The following is a 14,456-nucleotide window of genomic DNA, read 5'->3' as shown; positions in this document are numbered from 1 at the left end:
ATTGAATTTTGTAATACATTTGGGTTATCGTATTCCTGGTCACATTTAGCAACAAAAGTAAATGAAATTCTTTAGGTAATTTAAAATCAAATAACATCCTTTTCCTCGTAAAAAAATTAAATTTTCGTTATTTAGAGTGTTTTCTACGAGTACTCTTCGATCTATCAATAAATTAAAAAGGTTCGAACAAACGGAATGGCGGTATAAAACATTGAGAAACAGTTTTTTTTATCATGAAAAGTAGAATGCGTTCGCGTAATAAATTCAACGATAGGACAACCACGGCTACCTAGATGCAGTCACGGTTAATTCCACGACGCAGTAGAAACTGTCGATCATGGTTAGACACGCGATGCTGGCGTTAACTCTCTAAATTAAAACTGTGACGTGATGCTTGATGCACGACCGACAACTGCAAAAGCATGCGTGTAAACACTCTCTCGATCGAAACGCTGGATGCAGAAATTTTCTAAACAAATGTCCAACGTCAATTTCAGCAGTGATTTTTAACTTTTTCTTTTTGCGTGGACCCTTTCTGCGAGAGCAAGTCGATTACCAAAATCTTGGACAACGCCATTTAATAAATTTTCACCTGCATTTGATTACCTCGAGTGTCTAGTCTGAACAAATTTTCAGTTTCCGTCGATCAGTGGTTCTAAATAAAATTGATTATCTTTTGTTATAACAAAAAATAGACACTATTATACCACTCGATTTTGCCCTCTACAGTTCGTTTCTATCTCTCGTCCCAATTGCGCGATTCACCCTGTATATGTATACCCTGTTATTTGGTAAATGAGCTTTGTTCTCTAACATTTAAACAATCACGAGTAATCCTTTTGTGTTTGCTCAGAGGGGGTATTTTTCGTTAGATTTACGACGTCCCGATAGAAGTGTTCAATTTACGAATCATTACTGCAACTTGAAGATGGTTATTGTTTTCTCGTGTAGAATCGAATTGCAACCGAATTACAGCTCATCCGCATAACCAGTCGAGCCATCCGCGTATTAAAGATTCGCGCGACTTCCAAGGTCGTCGATGAGGGGTTGAAACCAAGCATCGGCCGCATATTTTAAATAAACCACGCAACGATCGCGTTAACCGTTGGCACGCGGCGATCAGGAATTGATACTCGGAACCAGTTAAGCCTCCGTCGGCATGCACGTTCGAATTCCTCGAGGTTCGCCAGCTCTGACGTAAGCACGACCTTGAGCCAGTTCGCGCGTGGCTAACCCCCGCGGTTTCCTCGAGGAAGCTCTCTCGCCCTTATCGCATCGATCGGTGCCGCGGAAAGGGGGTGGTTTATCGCCCTTACCCGGCCTTTGCTGAATGATCGCGAGCCATCGGTCGAAACTGTTGGTCTCGCTTAGCATAGAGGAACGTGGTGCACCTACCTGACTGCCGTTGGGGTACTTGCACCCTCCGCGGAACGTATCAACAGGTTCGCGTGCCGGATGTGCTGGCATACCGGAAGTCATCAGCGAGGCCACGCGGCACGGTTTCCACTTCGCGCGGTTACGATCTGATCATCCCGCCCGTCGAGATAGGCGCCCGTTAAAGTTATTCCCCGATGGTCCGGATAAGCGATGGTTACACTGGGATAGCTGCAGGATATCTGGGGACCTTAGGTAGGAAACAGACGAGGGGTTAGAATGGGGAAACAGTCGCTGGAAGATAACGGATTTGGTGAAAGGGCTGGATGTAATGAGGGAATACATTTAGTCCGATTGCAGGTTGGCAAAAGAAAGAATGATTGGATCTATTCTTCGTGGGTACGTGTAGAAATATGTCTTGATTGACACTGGGTAGAAGAGACATGGAAAGAGATAGATCTTATAGTAGGAAGTAAAAAATGTAGGTTTTGGAAGGTTGACCCTGTGTGGTCCTGATGATAGTTAGGTAGAAAACCTAATTCTAATAGGCCTGATTGCAATTGGATAAAAGAAGAATTAATTTTACCGATTTTGCCAGGAGATGTGTAAGAATGGAAATGGGGCAAAGAACCTAACTTCTGTTGAAATTGGGTAGGAGGATGTAAAATGATAAAAATTGGAAGAATGACTCGATTAGGAACGATTGGAATTCGACAAACGGATGGATAAGTTTCTCTGAAACGCTCGATCGTTATACGAATCGTAGAATCGTCGGTATGAAGTCAGGCGAGGAAAATGACTCGCAGGAAAACGCTGAATAAAATTGTAGGCCATCTATTGTCACGTTTATCGACTCGTATTACACACAACTTGTGCCAATTTCAGTACGGAATTGACGCGTACACGAACAAATACAACTACTTAGACGATTGGAGGAGATTAGGGTCGATAGAGGTAAGTACAAAATTGCCTAAGCTAAACGATGCATCAAGAATCCAAACCCGACGACGCGAATCGACCAGCCTCGACGGGTTTGGATCCCGCCACTATTATTCTGTGCTCCTTGTTGTCCTATTACGAATGCATGCAGGTCCTTGTAAAAATATATCAACGTACGTTCACACGTTCTAACACGTGTCACCTAGCTTCGATATCTGAACGAGTATTCGGATCTTTTTCTCATCGCCCCTCGAAACGCATGCTCGATTTCGGTTTTCTGTTTTTATTCCAAAGCCGAAATGAGAGAGATTCCAATATCACAGAATTGAATTTCTCTGCGCCACGCGTCGTCGCGGCCGCGTAGCTAGAAAAATTAATCGCGGAATGGACGAATGGGATGTCGCTTCAAAAATTTTTTTTTTTTCGACCCAGTTTTTCTGCAAACGAAGAAAAAATGTAATTGACGATTTTTCATTTGGGATTCACTTGGTCCGCTCGGTCGATCGTTCACGCTCGAAGCCGCGCTACGGAACTAAAGGTATGTACAAAATCACAATGATCTTCCCGCGGACGTAATCGTTCGCGTAACTCGTCGCGAAACTCCCGTCTCCCGTAATCTCGTGGAATCCGCGCGAGGTACATATATATAAATACACGTGACTACACACGAACACGCTAAATTCGCGGCACCTCACCTCAACTACTGTCTCCCGTCGACTTATCTTTGTTCGTTTCGCATGTGCGTCGATAAGAGACCTATGACTCACGCTAAACGTACCCTAACGCTAAATTAGTCCGCAAAATCGCGTAATAACATTAATGTCGAACTCGAGTACCGTGTATTGCGGGTAACAGCGTTGTGTTAACACGAGTGTGCGCCCGGTAACAAAAAAAAAAAAAAGAAAAAAAAAACCGAAGGAGAAAATAAACCTTGTGGTGTCTTAACCTTGGTGCACCGCTTTCGTCGCTGTTTGTCACTCCGAACCTGGCGATCGAACGTTCTTACTGTCATGGTTATAAAAAAAAAACGAAACGTGGTAAACGCACCATCGTAACGTAATGAGATTCGATTTGGGGATTCGACGAAAACGTTCTCGATGAATGAGTCTTCCAGGATCACTCCGAACTGCTTTTAAACTTTCGTCGTGATTGCATCGTTAGTCCAATCCTTAAACTAATCAGCACTACCGCTTGTGGCCGAGGCTCGTCTTGCTTTTCGGGCTGTCCGTGGCCGTGTCGTTAGGCTCCCTTCTAGGTCGTAGGATGAAGTTCAGGTTGTGCGCGGTGTTCACGGCGTAATAAACGTTCGCGGAGTTTGGCAGTACCAATTCCCGATCGGGCAGCACCTGGGCCAGCGTGTACTGATCGGGGCTGCCTTCTATTCCCAGTTTGAGCATCGCGTTCCGTATCACTTGCGGCGTTCTCTCGTTGTTCGAGAGCATGATCGACTTGTAGAGCACCACACCGTCGGTCTCGACGTTGTCGGTCTCCATGGTTACCTTGATGATGTAAAAATCCGGCGAGCTTTTGTGCGAGTGGCTCGGACTGGACAGACCGACGAGATTGGGACTGGTGCCGTTGGCGGTGATGGCGGTCGGCGGCGCTAATCGGTTGTGCTGGTTGCCCACGGCACCGTTACCGCCCCCAGAGCTCAGAGACACGTCCAGGGATGGTAATGAAGAACTAGACGAGGAGCTGGACATCTGGGACGGCGAGGTTCGCCGGTCGAGAGAATTATGAGGCGAGCTGGGCAACGAATCCAGGTCGCAGTAGAACTGAGAGCTGCTGGAACTCGACGTGGACGCTATCGAGTCGTTCTTACGGTGACCCTGATGACTCTGAAAGCACAAATCTCAACTGAGTCTTTGAGATCGAGGCACGGATCGACCTGTCAACCGAGGCGTTTTTCAACTAAAAATATTTTCTTGCAAAAGTGTCGCAACATATCGAGATTACTCTGGATAAACGATTGTTTTACTTTGTACTATTTGTACTAACCACAAGCTAAACGATGCAAGGGGCAAAGAGAATCCGTACACTCCACCTAATCCCCTCCATTGTTTAGGTTCTTGACTTGTTTAAGGGTTCGTGATCGACTTACCGTATAATAACCAAGAACCTAACAAGCGGAGAGGATTACATGGATCGTGTTGACGATTCCCCTTGCCTCTTGCATCGTTTAGCATCATCTCGTCTCCCAATAGTAATCCCTTCTCAGGTTCTCCGTCTTTTGTTCGTGACGTAACTCAGAATATTAACTATTTTTCGCTCGATTAACAGATCTAGGAAACAAGGTGTTTACTGACCTGCTTCTTCTTGCCGCGGTTGCTCAGAGTATTGCCAGGCGGCGGTGGCTCGATCTGGCAGCTCAGTTTATACGCCTCTCGATCGTCCAACACCACCACGGAGTGGAACCAACGATCGAACAGAAGGTCCGTGTTGAAGCTGTATGCGTTCGCCGCGCCTTGGAGCAACCTTATCCTGGCCAGAACCTCGAACTCCTTTCGCCTCTTGTCGAAATTGATCAGACCTTCGGCTATCGTATCCGGTATCGCGGTATCGATCATCGTCAGGTCCGTCAGGAAGGTTCCCAAATACGGAATCGTTCCATAGCTGATGTTCTGAATTTAAAAATATCATCCATTGGTACAGCAACAAAAGCATGTATCAAATTGGGTTTGAGCGAATCAGAGAAATTGTAGGTATAGTACAAGCCAAGATATAGAACTTCAACACTCAGGAATTATAAAAAATTAAACAAATGCGTTATGCTTCAGTTTTTCCTACACTGTTTACGTTTTCTTTTGGCTCTCTTTCCTATCTAATTTAACTTTATCTTTTTTCTTTAGATTGTGTTACATGAAACCAATTAAACGTACAACCTCGCTGTATCTTGGCCTCTACCATAACAGAGGGTCAGAAGAGAAACTGATAGAGAAGAGAGATAAGAGAGAGTAAGACAACGTAGGAATCCAAGATCGAGAAAAGAGAATTTCACTTACACCAGCGTGAGTGTTCTGCTTCTGGAACAGTTTCTGCAGGTGTCTGTCGCTCCTGCCGGCAGTGTCCGCGAACTTGGCGGTGCCCTCCTTGATCAGAAGCTCCCTTTGCGTGCACGCGTTGTTCTCTTCCGAGAATATTCTCTCCAGTTCCCTGAAGAGCTCGTGCTTCTCTCTGGGCATACATTGCCAGCACTTCTCCAACCTGTACACGGGATTGCTTTGCAGCCCGGACACGATAGCTTTCAGACTACTGAAGTTCTTGAGGATCCGCAGCTCTTGAGCAATGTCGATCCACGTCTCTAGAATGCGCGCGCGTTCCTGGCTCTTCGTCGACGGTTCCATCAGGATCGTGGAGATGACGCGAAGCGACACGGCGTTGAATTGATTCACGGTCGCCAGCACGGTGGCGGCGTCGTGGCTCCTCGAGCGATCTCGTCTCGACCAAACAGCACCCAGACACTGATGAGCCACCAGCTTCTTGAACACCTCCGCGTCCATGCGGGTCAACTGCTCGGCGAAATGACGGTGGGGAACCTCGGGGAAGTTGTAAGTCGCCCAGGGTTCGACGATAGGTTCCGGTGAGCCACGCGGCAGTCGGCCATTATCGTAGACCAGGCACGAGTCTGGAAAGAGACGATCGTAAGTTTCAGCGAATCGGTTCGCTTGGTCTGCATAAATGCGTACACTCTATGAACAACGTATCGATGAATCAGACACATGACTCCACGTTACTGCCTTTATCTGAAGGAACTTCAACTCGGCGATAGGGACTATAGTAAACATCCGCTTTGCTTCGTGTAATTTTTTTATAGAATCACGCGATATATAGACACAGACGAGGTATACGAAATCTTGCATCCAATGTATTTTTTCGATCCATTTTTTTCAAAACATTTCTAGCCTCGCATATTTTCGGTGAAGAATTTTTTTCTCGAAAGTTCGTAGGATTTCAAGGGTATGTCTAATGACCAAAAATGATTGTAATTGACCCCTGCAACCGAAAATAATTTTTCCAGAACGATTTGAAATTTTTTAATTTTGTCGAAAAATTTCACACCTTCTCGAATTTTTTTCTCAAAAGTGGATAGGATTTCGAGGATATGTCTAATGACCAAAAATGATTGCAATTGACCCCTGCAACCGAACATAATTTTTCCAGAACGATTTGAAATTTTTTAATTTTGTCGAAAAATTTCACACCTTCTCGAATTTTTTTCTCAAAAGTGGATAGGATTTCGAGGATATGTCTAATGACCAAAAATGATTGCAATTGACCCCTGCAAGCGAAAATAATTTTTCCAGAACGATTTGAAATTTCTTAATTTTGTCGAAAAATTTCACACCTTCTCGAATTTTTTTCTCAAAAGTGGATAGGAATTCGAGGGTATGTCTAATGACCAAAAATGATTGCAATTGACTCCTACAAGCGAAAATAATTTTTCCAGAACGATTTGAAATTTTTTAATTTTGTCGAAAAATTTCACACCTTCTCGAATTTTTTTCTCAAAAGTGGATAGGATTTCGAGGATATGTCTAATGACCAAAAATGATTGTAATTGACCCCTGCAACCGAAAATAATTTTTCCAGAACGATTTGAAATTTTTTAATTTTGTCGAAAAATTTCACACCTCCTCGAATTTTTTTCTCAAAAGTGGATAGGATTTCGAGGATATGTCTAATGACCAAAAATGATTGTAATTGACCCCCACAACCGAAAATAATTTTTCCAGAACGATTTGAAATTTCTTAATTTTGTCGAAAAATTTCACACCTTCTCGAATTTTTTTCTCAAAAGTGGATAGGAATTCGAGGGTATGTCTAATGACCAAAAATGATTGCAATTGACTCCTACAAGCGAAAATAATTTTTCCAGAACGATTTGAAATTTTTCAATTTTGTGGAAAAATTTCACACCTCGAATTTTTTTCTCAAAAGTGGATAGGATTTCGAGGGTATGTCTAATGACCAAAAATGATTGTAATTGACCCCTGCAATTGAAAATAATTTTTCCAGAACGATTTGAAATGTCTTAATTTTGTCGAAAAAAGGCACCTACTCGAATTTTTTTCTCAAATAAAAACACACTTATGGAATATGCTGTGTAAACGATACCAGTGGCAATACTGATATTGTTTACTATAAAACCTAACTTACAATTGTGTTTGTATTGATTTAGATACAGTATCGAATAATTATATTCAAAGGTAAGGTTGTTGCATCGTGAAATGTTTACAATTGGCTCGACGTTAAGCAACGCGAAGATCAGACTAAGATATGTACGTATTGTAAGAAGCATAAATTAGAATCTCAAATATAATTTTTATACGAGGGAAAAATTGTCCAATAATTTAAAACAAAAATCAATGGTTTAGCAAAGGAGGTTCAGCAAGAAAGAGGATAGAATTAATCGCAAAGTCGTTGTACGAGTCGTCCAAGAAAGTTTGCGACATTTTCTGTACAATTTTCGTGGCGTCCCGTTTGACAGTACAAGAGTTTTATAAAAGTTAATCAGCATCTTTCATTTTCCTCGAGTCTCCAAAATTGCTAACTTAGGGGAAAGATTTGGGACAAGGAGATTGTTAAAGAAGTACAGCTGTAATTGCAGAATTCAAAACGGCGCTACAAGGGAATAGTTTCTGGAGCAAGGTTGTTGAAGTTGATGGAGCGTATGTATAAAATATGAGGTGTACAACTACATTCAATCGCTCTATGAGGATGTTCAAACAATTATGCAGGCTTGCAGTATAACATGGCCAGTTTAAACGCATGCAGTCAGTCTGATTGCTGAAGTTAAAAGAAAATTATACAGTTCTGTCGTCCGATCAGTAATTACGTGAATGTCAAGAACACCTTTATTTTTCAAAATTATACACTTCTCTCGTACGCGTAAAAGAAATTTATGTATTCGAAGCAACTTAATCAACGTCTTTAGCTTGGAATTGATATGATTTTATCTGTTATTTGGAACATTATCTCAATATATCTGAACGTCGTACAACACCGATCGAACATCGTAGTTTCACACAGAAAATGCTGCGAAATATCGATACAACGTCTGGTAAATGACTCATCAGAACTAGGTACATATGTTAACTCGCTTAATTCATCTTGACGCGCGTTGTAAGATGAACGTAACAATAATATAACAACGCTTAGAAAACTTCAAGTATCCGCGAAAACATACTGATTTCAGAGTCAGAATTCCGCTTCTAAAATGGACGATAAAATGGTCTTCGATGGTCGAGAACGTAACAGGGTGTACACGATATCATTACGTAGTGTCTTTCATTTGTATAAAAATTTAAAGGTCTATTATTACCACGTCCTTATGGTCGAATAAAAATTCATTAACATAAAATATGTAAACGTTTACACCTCTTTTGCAAGACCGTATTTAAATATAAGGTACGAATGCATAGATTGAAATGAAAAAAAAATAATTTGAGTTGAACTGGTTTGTTACCTATTTGATCTTCACGCTGGAACCTGTGCAAGCGATGCCTTGCCTTGAGCTCGAGCTCCGAGCCAGGAAGCCGTCGATGCGTAAAGTCCAAGAGTCGAGTGAGCAGAGGATGACTCGGTGCCGATTTCCAGTCACCAGGATACGCGTCCAACCAGACGTGAAGCGCTTGCACGAGGGTCTTTCGGTGCTGTTCACCTGTCAGGGCGCCGGATCCCTCGTCGAGGGCGTCGTACCTCGCTAACAATAGCTCCAGAACTTCTCGCGGCGTCGTGAACGCACGATACGTCGCCAAGAAGACATTGATGTACGTGGACTCGAGCTCCCCGTCGTCGTTTGCCAAACTCTCCACCAGCCGTTGCACGGTGCCGGCTTTCAGAAAACGAACCCTCACCGTCTCCCATTCTAGGTGCGAAATTTCGTCGTCCGAGTCCTGCGGAAAGAAAACGTTTACAGAAACACGGTTAAACGGTACTCGTAGATTCCGAACAACGCTGGGAGATTTACTTCTCGTTGCGATCTTTTTATTTGTAGCTTTCGCGATATGGATATTCAATATTAAGTGTGTGTGTGATAAATATTTTATTTTCTAATTCGCTTATTTTTTTCCCCTATTTTATCAACTGTTTAACGGTGATGAAATTGCCCTCTCACTGTGTTTCAATTAGTCAGAATCGATTTGAATCGACATTAGAAGAAATTGTGACACCTACCCCAAAGTACTGTATACTCGACCGCGTCCAAATGCAGCTTCACTTCGGTGACCGTACGAGAACTGGGTGTTTTCAACGTGCCACATTGACAATTTTTATTGTTAATTTTTATGTGTAAAGTGGTTTTCTTTAAATAATAACTGACAAGCAATGTGTGCTCAATTACAATCCCGCTAAAGGTATACACGATATAAACCGTATAAAAATCAACAATACGTGGTTTTCCCCAAGCGGTCACCCCATCCTAGTGTTTGACCGCGCCCAATGAAGCTGCACTTCGGTGATCGAACGAGAACTCGTGTTTTCGACGCAGCACGACCGTCGACAAATTTAACTTTTAATTCGTTTACATATAAACCCTTAGATGTCTCAATGTATATGAAAAAATGGACTTATAACACTCAAAAAATAATGTTCTTTCATTTATCACTATTGCAGTGTAAGAATACGAATAGGAGTACTTGTACACGCGTTTCCGGATCAACGAACGAATCGTTTAACTTCAATTTTCGAAAGCATTTTAAAAGGTGGTTGAAAAGGTTGTGAGAGACGTCTTACCGATGCGGAGAGGCTCCTGGTGGGCCGATGATAGCGGACCTTCTTCAGGTACACTGTGTATATGACGCCATCGCCCCTTTCCTCGCCCCATAAGCGCCACGTGGGCTGGAAAGTAAAAGCAAACGGCAAAGTTACGGGCGGGAAAGAGTCGGACATCCGGCGAAAATCGGTGGGCGTCGACGAGCGCGCTCCGTGCCGGGCAAAAGTGGCGCTCCAGGGGATGATTTACGCCGCTAATTTTATGGGCTACCCCCTGTCACGAGCAACGGGTCCCTCTAATAGGAGACGAACTAATCAATGGATACCGTGCAGTCGGCAGATTTATTGAAATAATTGACTTCCCAGGGCGAAATTGACCTCGACCGCTCGTTTCACGGCTTGAATCGCGATTAGCCGGATGAAACGCTTTATTCTCGCATCGCGGCCTCCTTGGTACTCGGAGAGAACGCCGGTGCAATCGTCCGGATGATTCTGTAATCGTCTCGCATTTCTCGCTGGTATTCATGAATGACGTGGAGGATTCCGGAATCTTTTAATCGATCCGTTAAGAGACGCGAATTCGCTAATTCTAAGTAGTACTTCTCGCGTGTCTTTCGATCGATTAGAAGGAATCCGTTGTCTCGAGTTAAGTCACGTTAATTAAAATATAATGGAAAGCAACCGGTGGCCAAATCGCTATTCTAACTTTTATTCGTACAATTTATTATTCTCATTTATACACGGTGTTCGGCCACCCCTGGGAAAAATTTTAATGCGGGATTCTAGAGGCCAAAATAACACGAAAATCAAGAATACCAATTTATTGATGGAGGCTTCGTTAAAAAGTTATTAACATTTGAAGTTCCACCTGTACTGAATTTTTTTCTCGAAAATGCGCAAGATTTCGGGGGTATGTCTATTCACCAAAAATGATTGTAATTGACCCCTGTAACTAAATATAATTTTTTTAGTATGATTTGAAGTTTTTTAATTTCGTTTAAAAATTTCACATCTTCTTGAATTTTTTTCTAGAATGTGGGAAGGATTTCGGGGGTAGGTCTATTCACCAAAAATGCTTGCAATTGACCCTTGTAACTAAATATAATTTTTTTAGTATGATTTGAAATTTTTTAATTTCGTCTAAAAATTTCAGTACCTACTTGAATTTTTTTCTCGAAAGTGGGTAAGATTTCGAGGGTATGTCTATTCACCAAAAATGCTTGCAATTGACCCCTGTAACTAAATATAATTTTTTTAGTATGATTTGAAATTTTTTAATTTAATTGTTTAATGACTTTTTAATGAAGCCTCAGTCAAGAAATTGCTATTCTTGATTTTCGCCTTATTTTGTCCTCTAGAATCCTGCATTAAAATTTTTCCCAGGGGTGGCTGAACATCCTGTATATCTGGAGCTTTTTCGTTCAATGTCTTACGACAATAAGAGTAATCCGTATCGAGAGAATTAATCACGGTCCGTTGAAAAGTTCACCGTCGATGTTGACGAATCTTCGAGGGTCGAAGATTAAAGAAACTCGTCGGGGAATTGGAATTCTCGGTACTCTCGGTAGAATAAATACAGCTAACACGGGATCTTTTGAGGTTCGAGACTTCAATTTCTATGCAAAGCCCTCCGGGGGTCTTCCTCGCGGGTCTGATTATCATATAAATAGCAATTCTTTGTTTCGTATTAACTACTAATTCGATAGCTTTCGGAACAGCACGAGCATAAGTTCGACAAAAATGTTCTTACGCCGGGCTGTCGAATGCAAATCTTCCTACGAACGTTTTCAGAAGCCATTTCGAACGAAGATAAAGTTATTCGGAGCTTCCATCGTGAAACGGTAATTAAAATTATACATTTCTAGTTATTTCAAAACTAACGTTGCAATGCGAAATATCTTCGATTCTGTTCAGATAACACGGCACGTTGAAGTTTGAGTTCCTCGAATATTTCGCGAAACGTTTCTACGATGGTCGGTGTACGTTTTCGACGCTACCAAGGGGGAGGGAGCCATTCGAGTAGATCCTGTAATTATTTTCAGCAGTGTGCTTAGAATTCCGAGCGCCAGACGATGATTACGAGCTTTCTCAGACTTCTGAAACGTTCTCAAACGTCGTCTCCCTTTTGACGCCCCGTGGAAACCAGAAAACCAGGCGGGATCCTCGTTTCCACGTCCATGCAGAAACGAAACGAACGAAGCGCGGACAAAAGGAGACGCACAAAAGCAACTACAAGCAGCGTGCTCGACGCAGGTCCATGCACACGCGAATAGATTTCACGACAAATAAACACGGTACCTTGTATCTTGCACGGTTTGCTTCCGGTGGTCCCGGTAATATCATCGTTGGAACGATAAACATCGTGTTAGGGAACACCGGAGATCCTTGTACCGCCTACTTACACGTTCTGGCTTCAGATTCTTAATTCTCGTTCCACCCTTGCGACAACAATCGGAATACCACAGAAAAGACTTGGTGCTTGCAATGTCGCAAAGTCGTTTCGAACTGATTTGCAATTTAAAAATAAAAACTCACAGAGAAACTATCGAGTAAGTTCTACGGAATATAACACTTTCGAGAAAGATTATTTACTATCGATAGAAGACGATTCTTATATTTTGCACGTCCATTAACGGGTGTTAAATCCACAGGTATCGTTAATATTCATGGTAGCTGTTCCAGCCTTTTCACCTTATGGAAATTCGTAACATAACAAGACGCTCGAACGGATGAAAAAAGAAACTGAATTTAAATAACTTTCGAAGTTGAAATTTGGTTAACAAATTAATAGTAACGTTATCTGATTTGCAACGTTGCTAATATTAAGGTCGACCTGGTGACCAATGAGAAATTTTAATCTCTGATTTATAGAGTACAGAAAATTTTGCAAAAGTTTTACGGTGAATATTCCATCGTTCAGATCGTGGTTAAAAGTGATCGAAATTTTGGAGTAAATCGTTTGATCGGTTGCATATTGATTCTATGGTTTCGTTTCGATGAACGTGAATTTTTAGATTTCAATGTTGCTAATTCGATAAAAACGAAACAGCAAAAAGGTAAATCTTCCGATATCGTTCGACTTTATCTTCTACGAGTTTTTTCTATCTCTAGCCAAACAAGAGATATAAGCCGACCCTATTGCATGACTCACCCTGTACACAGGGTGTAAAATAGTATAGTAGATTCAGGACTATTCAAATATTTTATAGGTATTCGAATACTACGAATAAACATCTAATATTATTATTCAAATGGATCTATATTACAATTTTTCTTCGAATCTTAGGCAAATATATTTTTAACGTTGTAAATCAAACAATACTTTATTATGTGTACCCTTATCTATCACGTTTGATTTACCAATATCCTGTTGTTTATTTGCATTATTTGAGAAAACAATCTCTAAAGCTGGAACTATAAGATTTTATAAGAATTTTGTCAGAAATATTCTTAGAAGATGATCGATAATCTGTATGTACATATATATAAACATATACGAATACAGTCGTATGTAAATATATACAAATACAATGGCTCCTTTCCGTAATGCTACATTAGCGTCGGATAGGGTATAAGATCACTGTGAACATGTTTAATACCAAAATTGCTAATTCAATATTGTTATAAAATTTATTTTATCGCACCATTCTGCTTGACAGGGGGATCAATATTTATCTCGTCAGTATTGTTCATCATAATATAAAAATATTTTAAAAGTATCTTTAGAACAATGTATCTATATAAGGGGGGCAATCAGAAAATTACATTGCATTTATTTTTATTTGCTATTCTGCTTGGGAGTGAGGTGAAAATTTATTTTTGTCAGTATTGTTCATCACAATATAAGAAGACTCTAGAAGTGTCTCTAGAACAATGTATCTCAATGAAAAGGTAATTAGAAAATTACATTGCATTTATTTTTGTTTGCTATTATGCTTGGGAGTGAGGTAAAAATTTATTTTTGTCAGTATTGTTCATCATAATATAAGAAGACTCTAGAAGTGTCTTTAGAACAATGTATCTCAATAAAAAGGTAATTAGAAAATTACATTGCATTTATTTTTGTTTGCTATTATGCTTGGGAGTGAGGTGAAAATTTATTTTTGTCAGTATTGTTCATCACAATATAAGAAGACTCTAGAAGTGTCTCTAGAACAATGTATCTCAATGAAAAGGTAATTAGAAAATTACATTGCATTTATTTTTGTTTGCTATTATGCTTGGGAGTGGGGTGAAAATTTATTTTCGTCAGTATAAGAAGACTCTACAAGTCGCCTACATCGAATATTTATTGGTACGGAATAAATTTTTCCGCGACAAAGGTTAAAATTAGAATGCACACAATGGGACATTTCGTCGCGTTGCCAATTACGTTCTCAAAAATTGTCCCCCGAGGGGGGGAGAGGAATAAATTTAGGGGCCTTCAAAGG

General features: G+C 41.0%; 2 protein-coding genes across 7 annotated transcripts in view; both read right to left on the bottom strand.

The window, feature by feature from the left end:
• Window positions 1-1,673, bottom strand: part of Dysc (whirlin protein dyschronic) — a 154,354-nt gene extending 152,681 nt beyond the window's left edge. Inside the window, exon 1 of the mRNA XM_076775208.1 lies at window positions 1,396-1,673. The gene's annotated coding sequence lies outside the window, so the exon portion shown is untranslated. The remainder of the gene's footprint in view (window positions 1-1,395) is intronic.
• A 507-nt stretch (window positions 1,674-2,180) lies between these two features.
• Rgl (Ral guanine nucleotide dissociation stimulator-like) overlaps window positions 2,181-14,456 on the bottom strand; it is a 56,827-nt gene continuing 44,551 nt past the window's right edge. For 5 of the 6 annotated variants that reach the window (XM_076775218.1, XM_076775217.1, XM_076775219.1 and 2 more), the window contains 5 exons: window positions 10,048-10,152; window positions 8,780-9,209; window positions 5,316-5,938; window positions 4,620-4,934; window positions 2,181-4,151 (listed from right to left, as the gene is read on the bottom strand). In XM_076775218.1, coding sequence (XP_076631333.1) covers window positions 3,498-4,151; window positions 4,620-4,934; window positions 5,316-5,938; window positions 8,780-9,209; window positions 10,048-10,152 — 2,127 coding nt within the window. In that variant the 3' untranslated portion in view covers window positions 2,181-3,497. The remainder of the gene's footprint in view (window positions 4,152-4,619; window positions 4,935-5,315; window positions 5,939-8,779; window positions 9,210-10,047; window positions 10,153-14,456) is intronic. The other variant, XM_076775222.1, reaches the window with a different exon arrangement.

Source organism: Colletes latitarsis, chromosome 10 (assembly GCF_051014445.1).
Source record: "Colletes latitarsis isolate SP2378_abdomen chromosome 10, iyColLati1, whole genome shotgun sequence".
NCBI lineage: Eukaryota > Metazoa > Arthropoda > Insecta > Hymenoptera > Colletidae > Colletes > Colletes latitarsis.
This window is presented reverse-complemented; position numbering and strand designations above follow the sequence as displayed.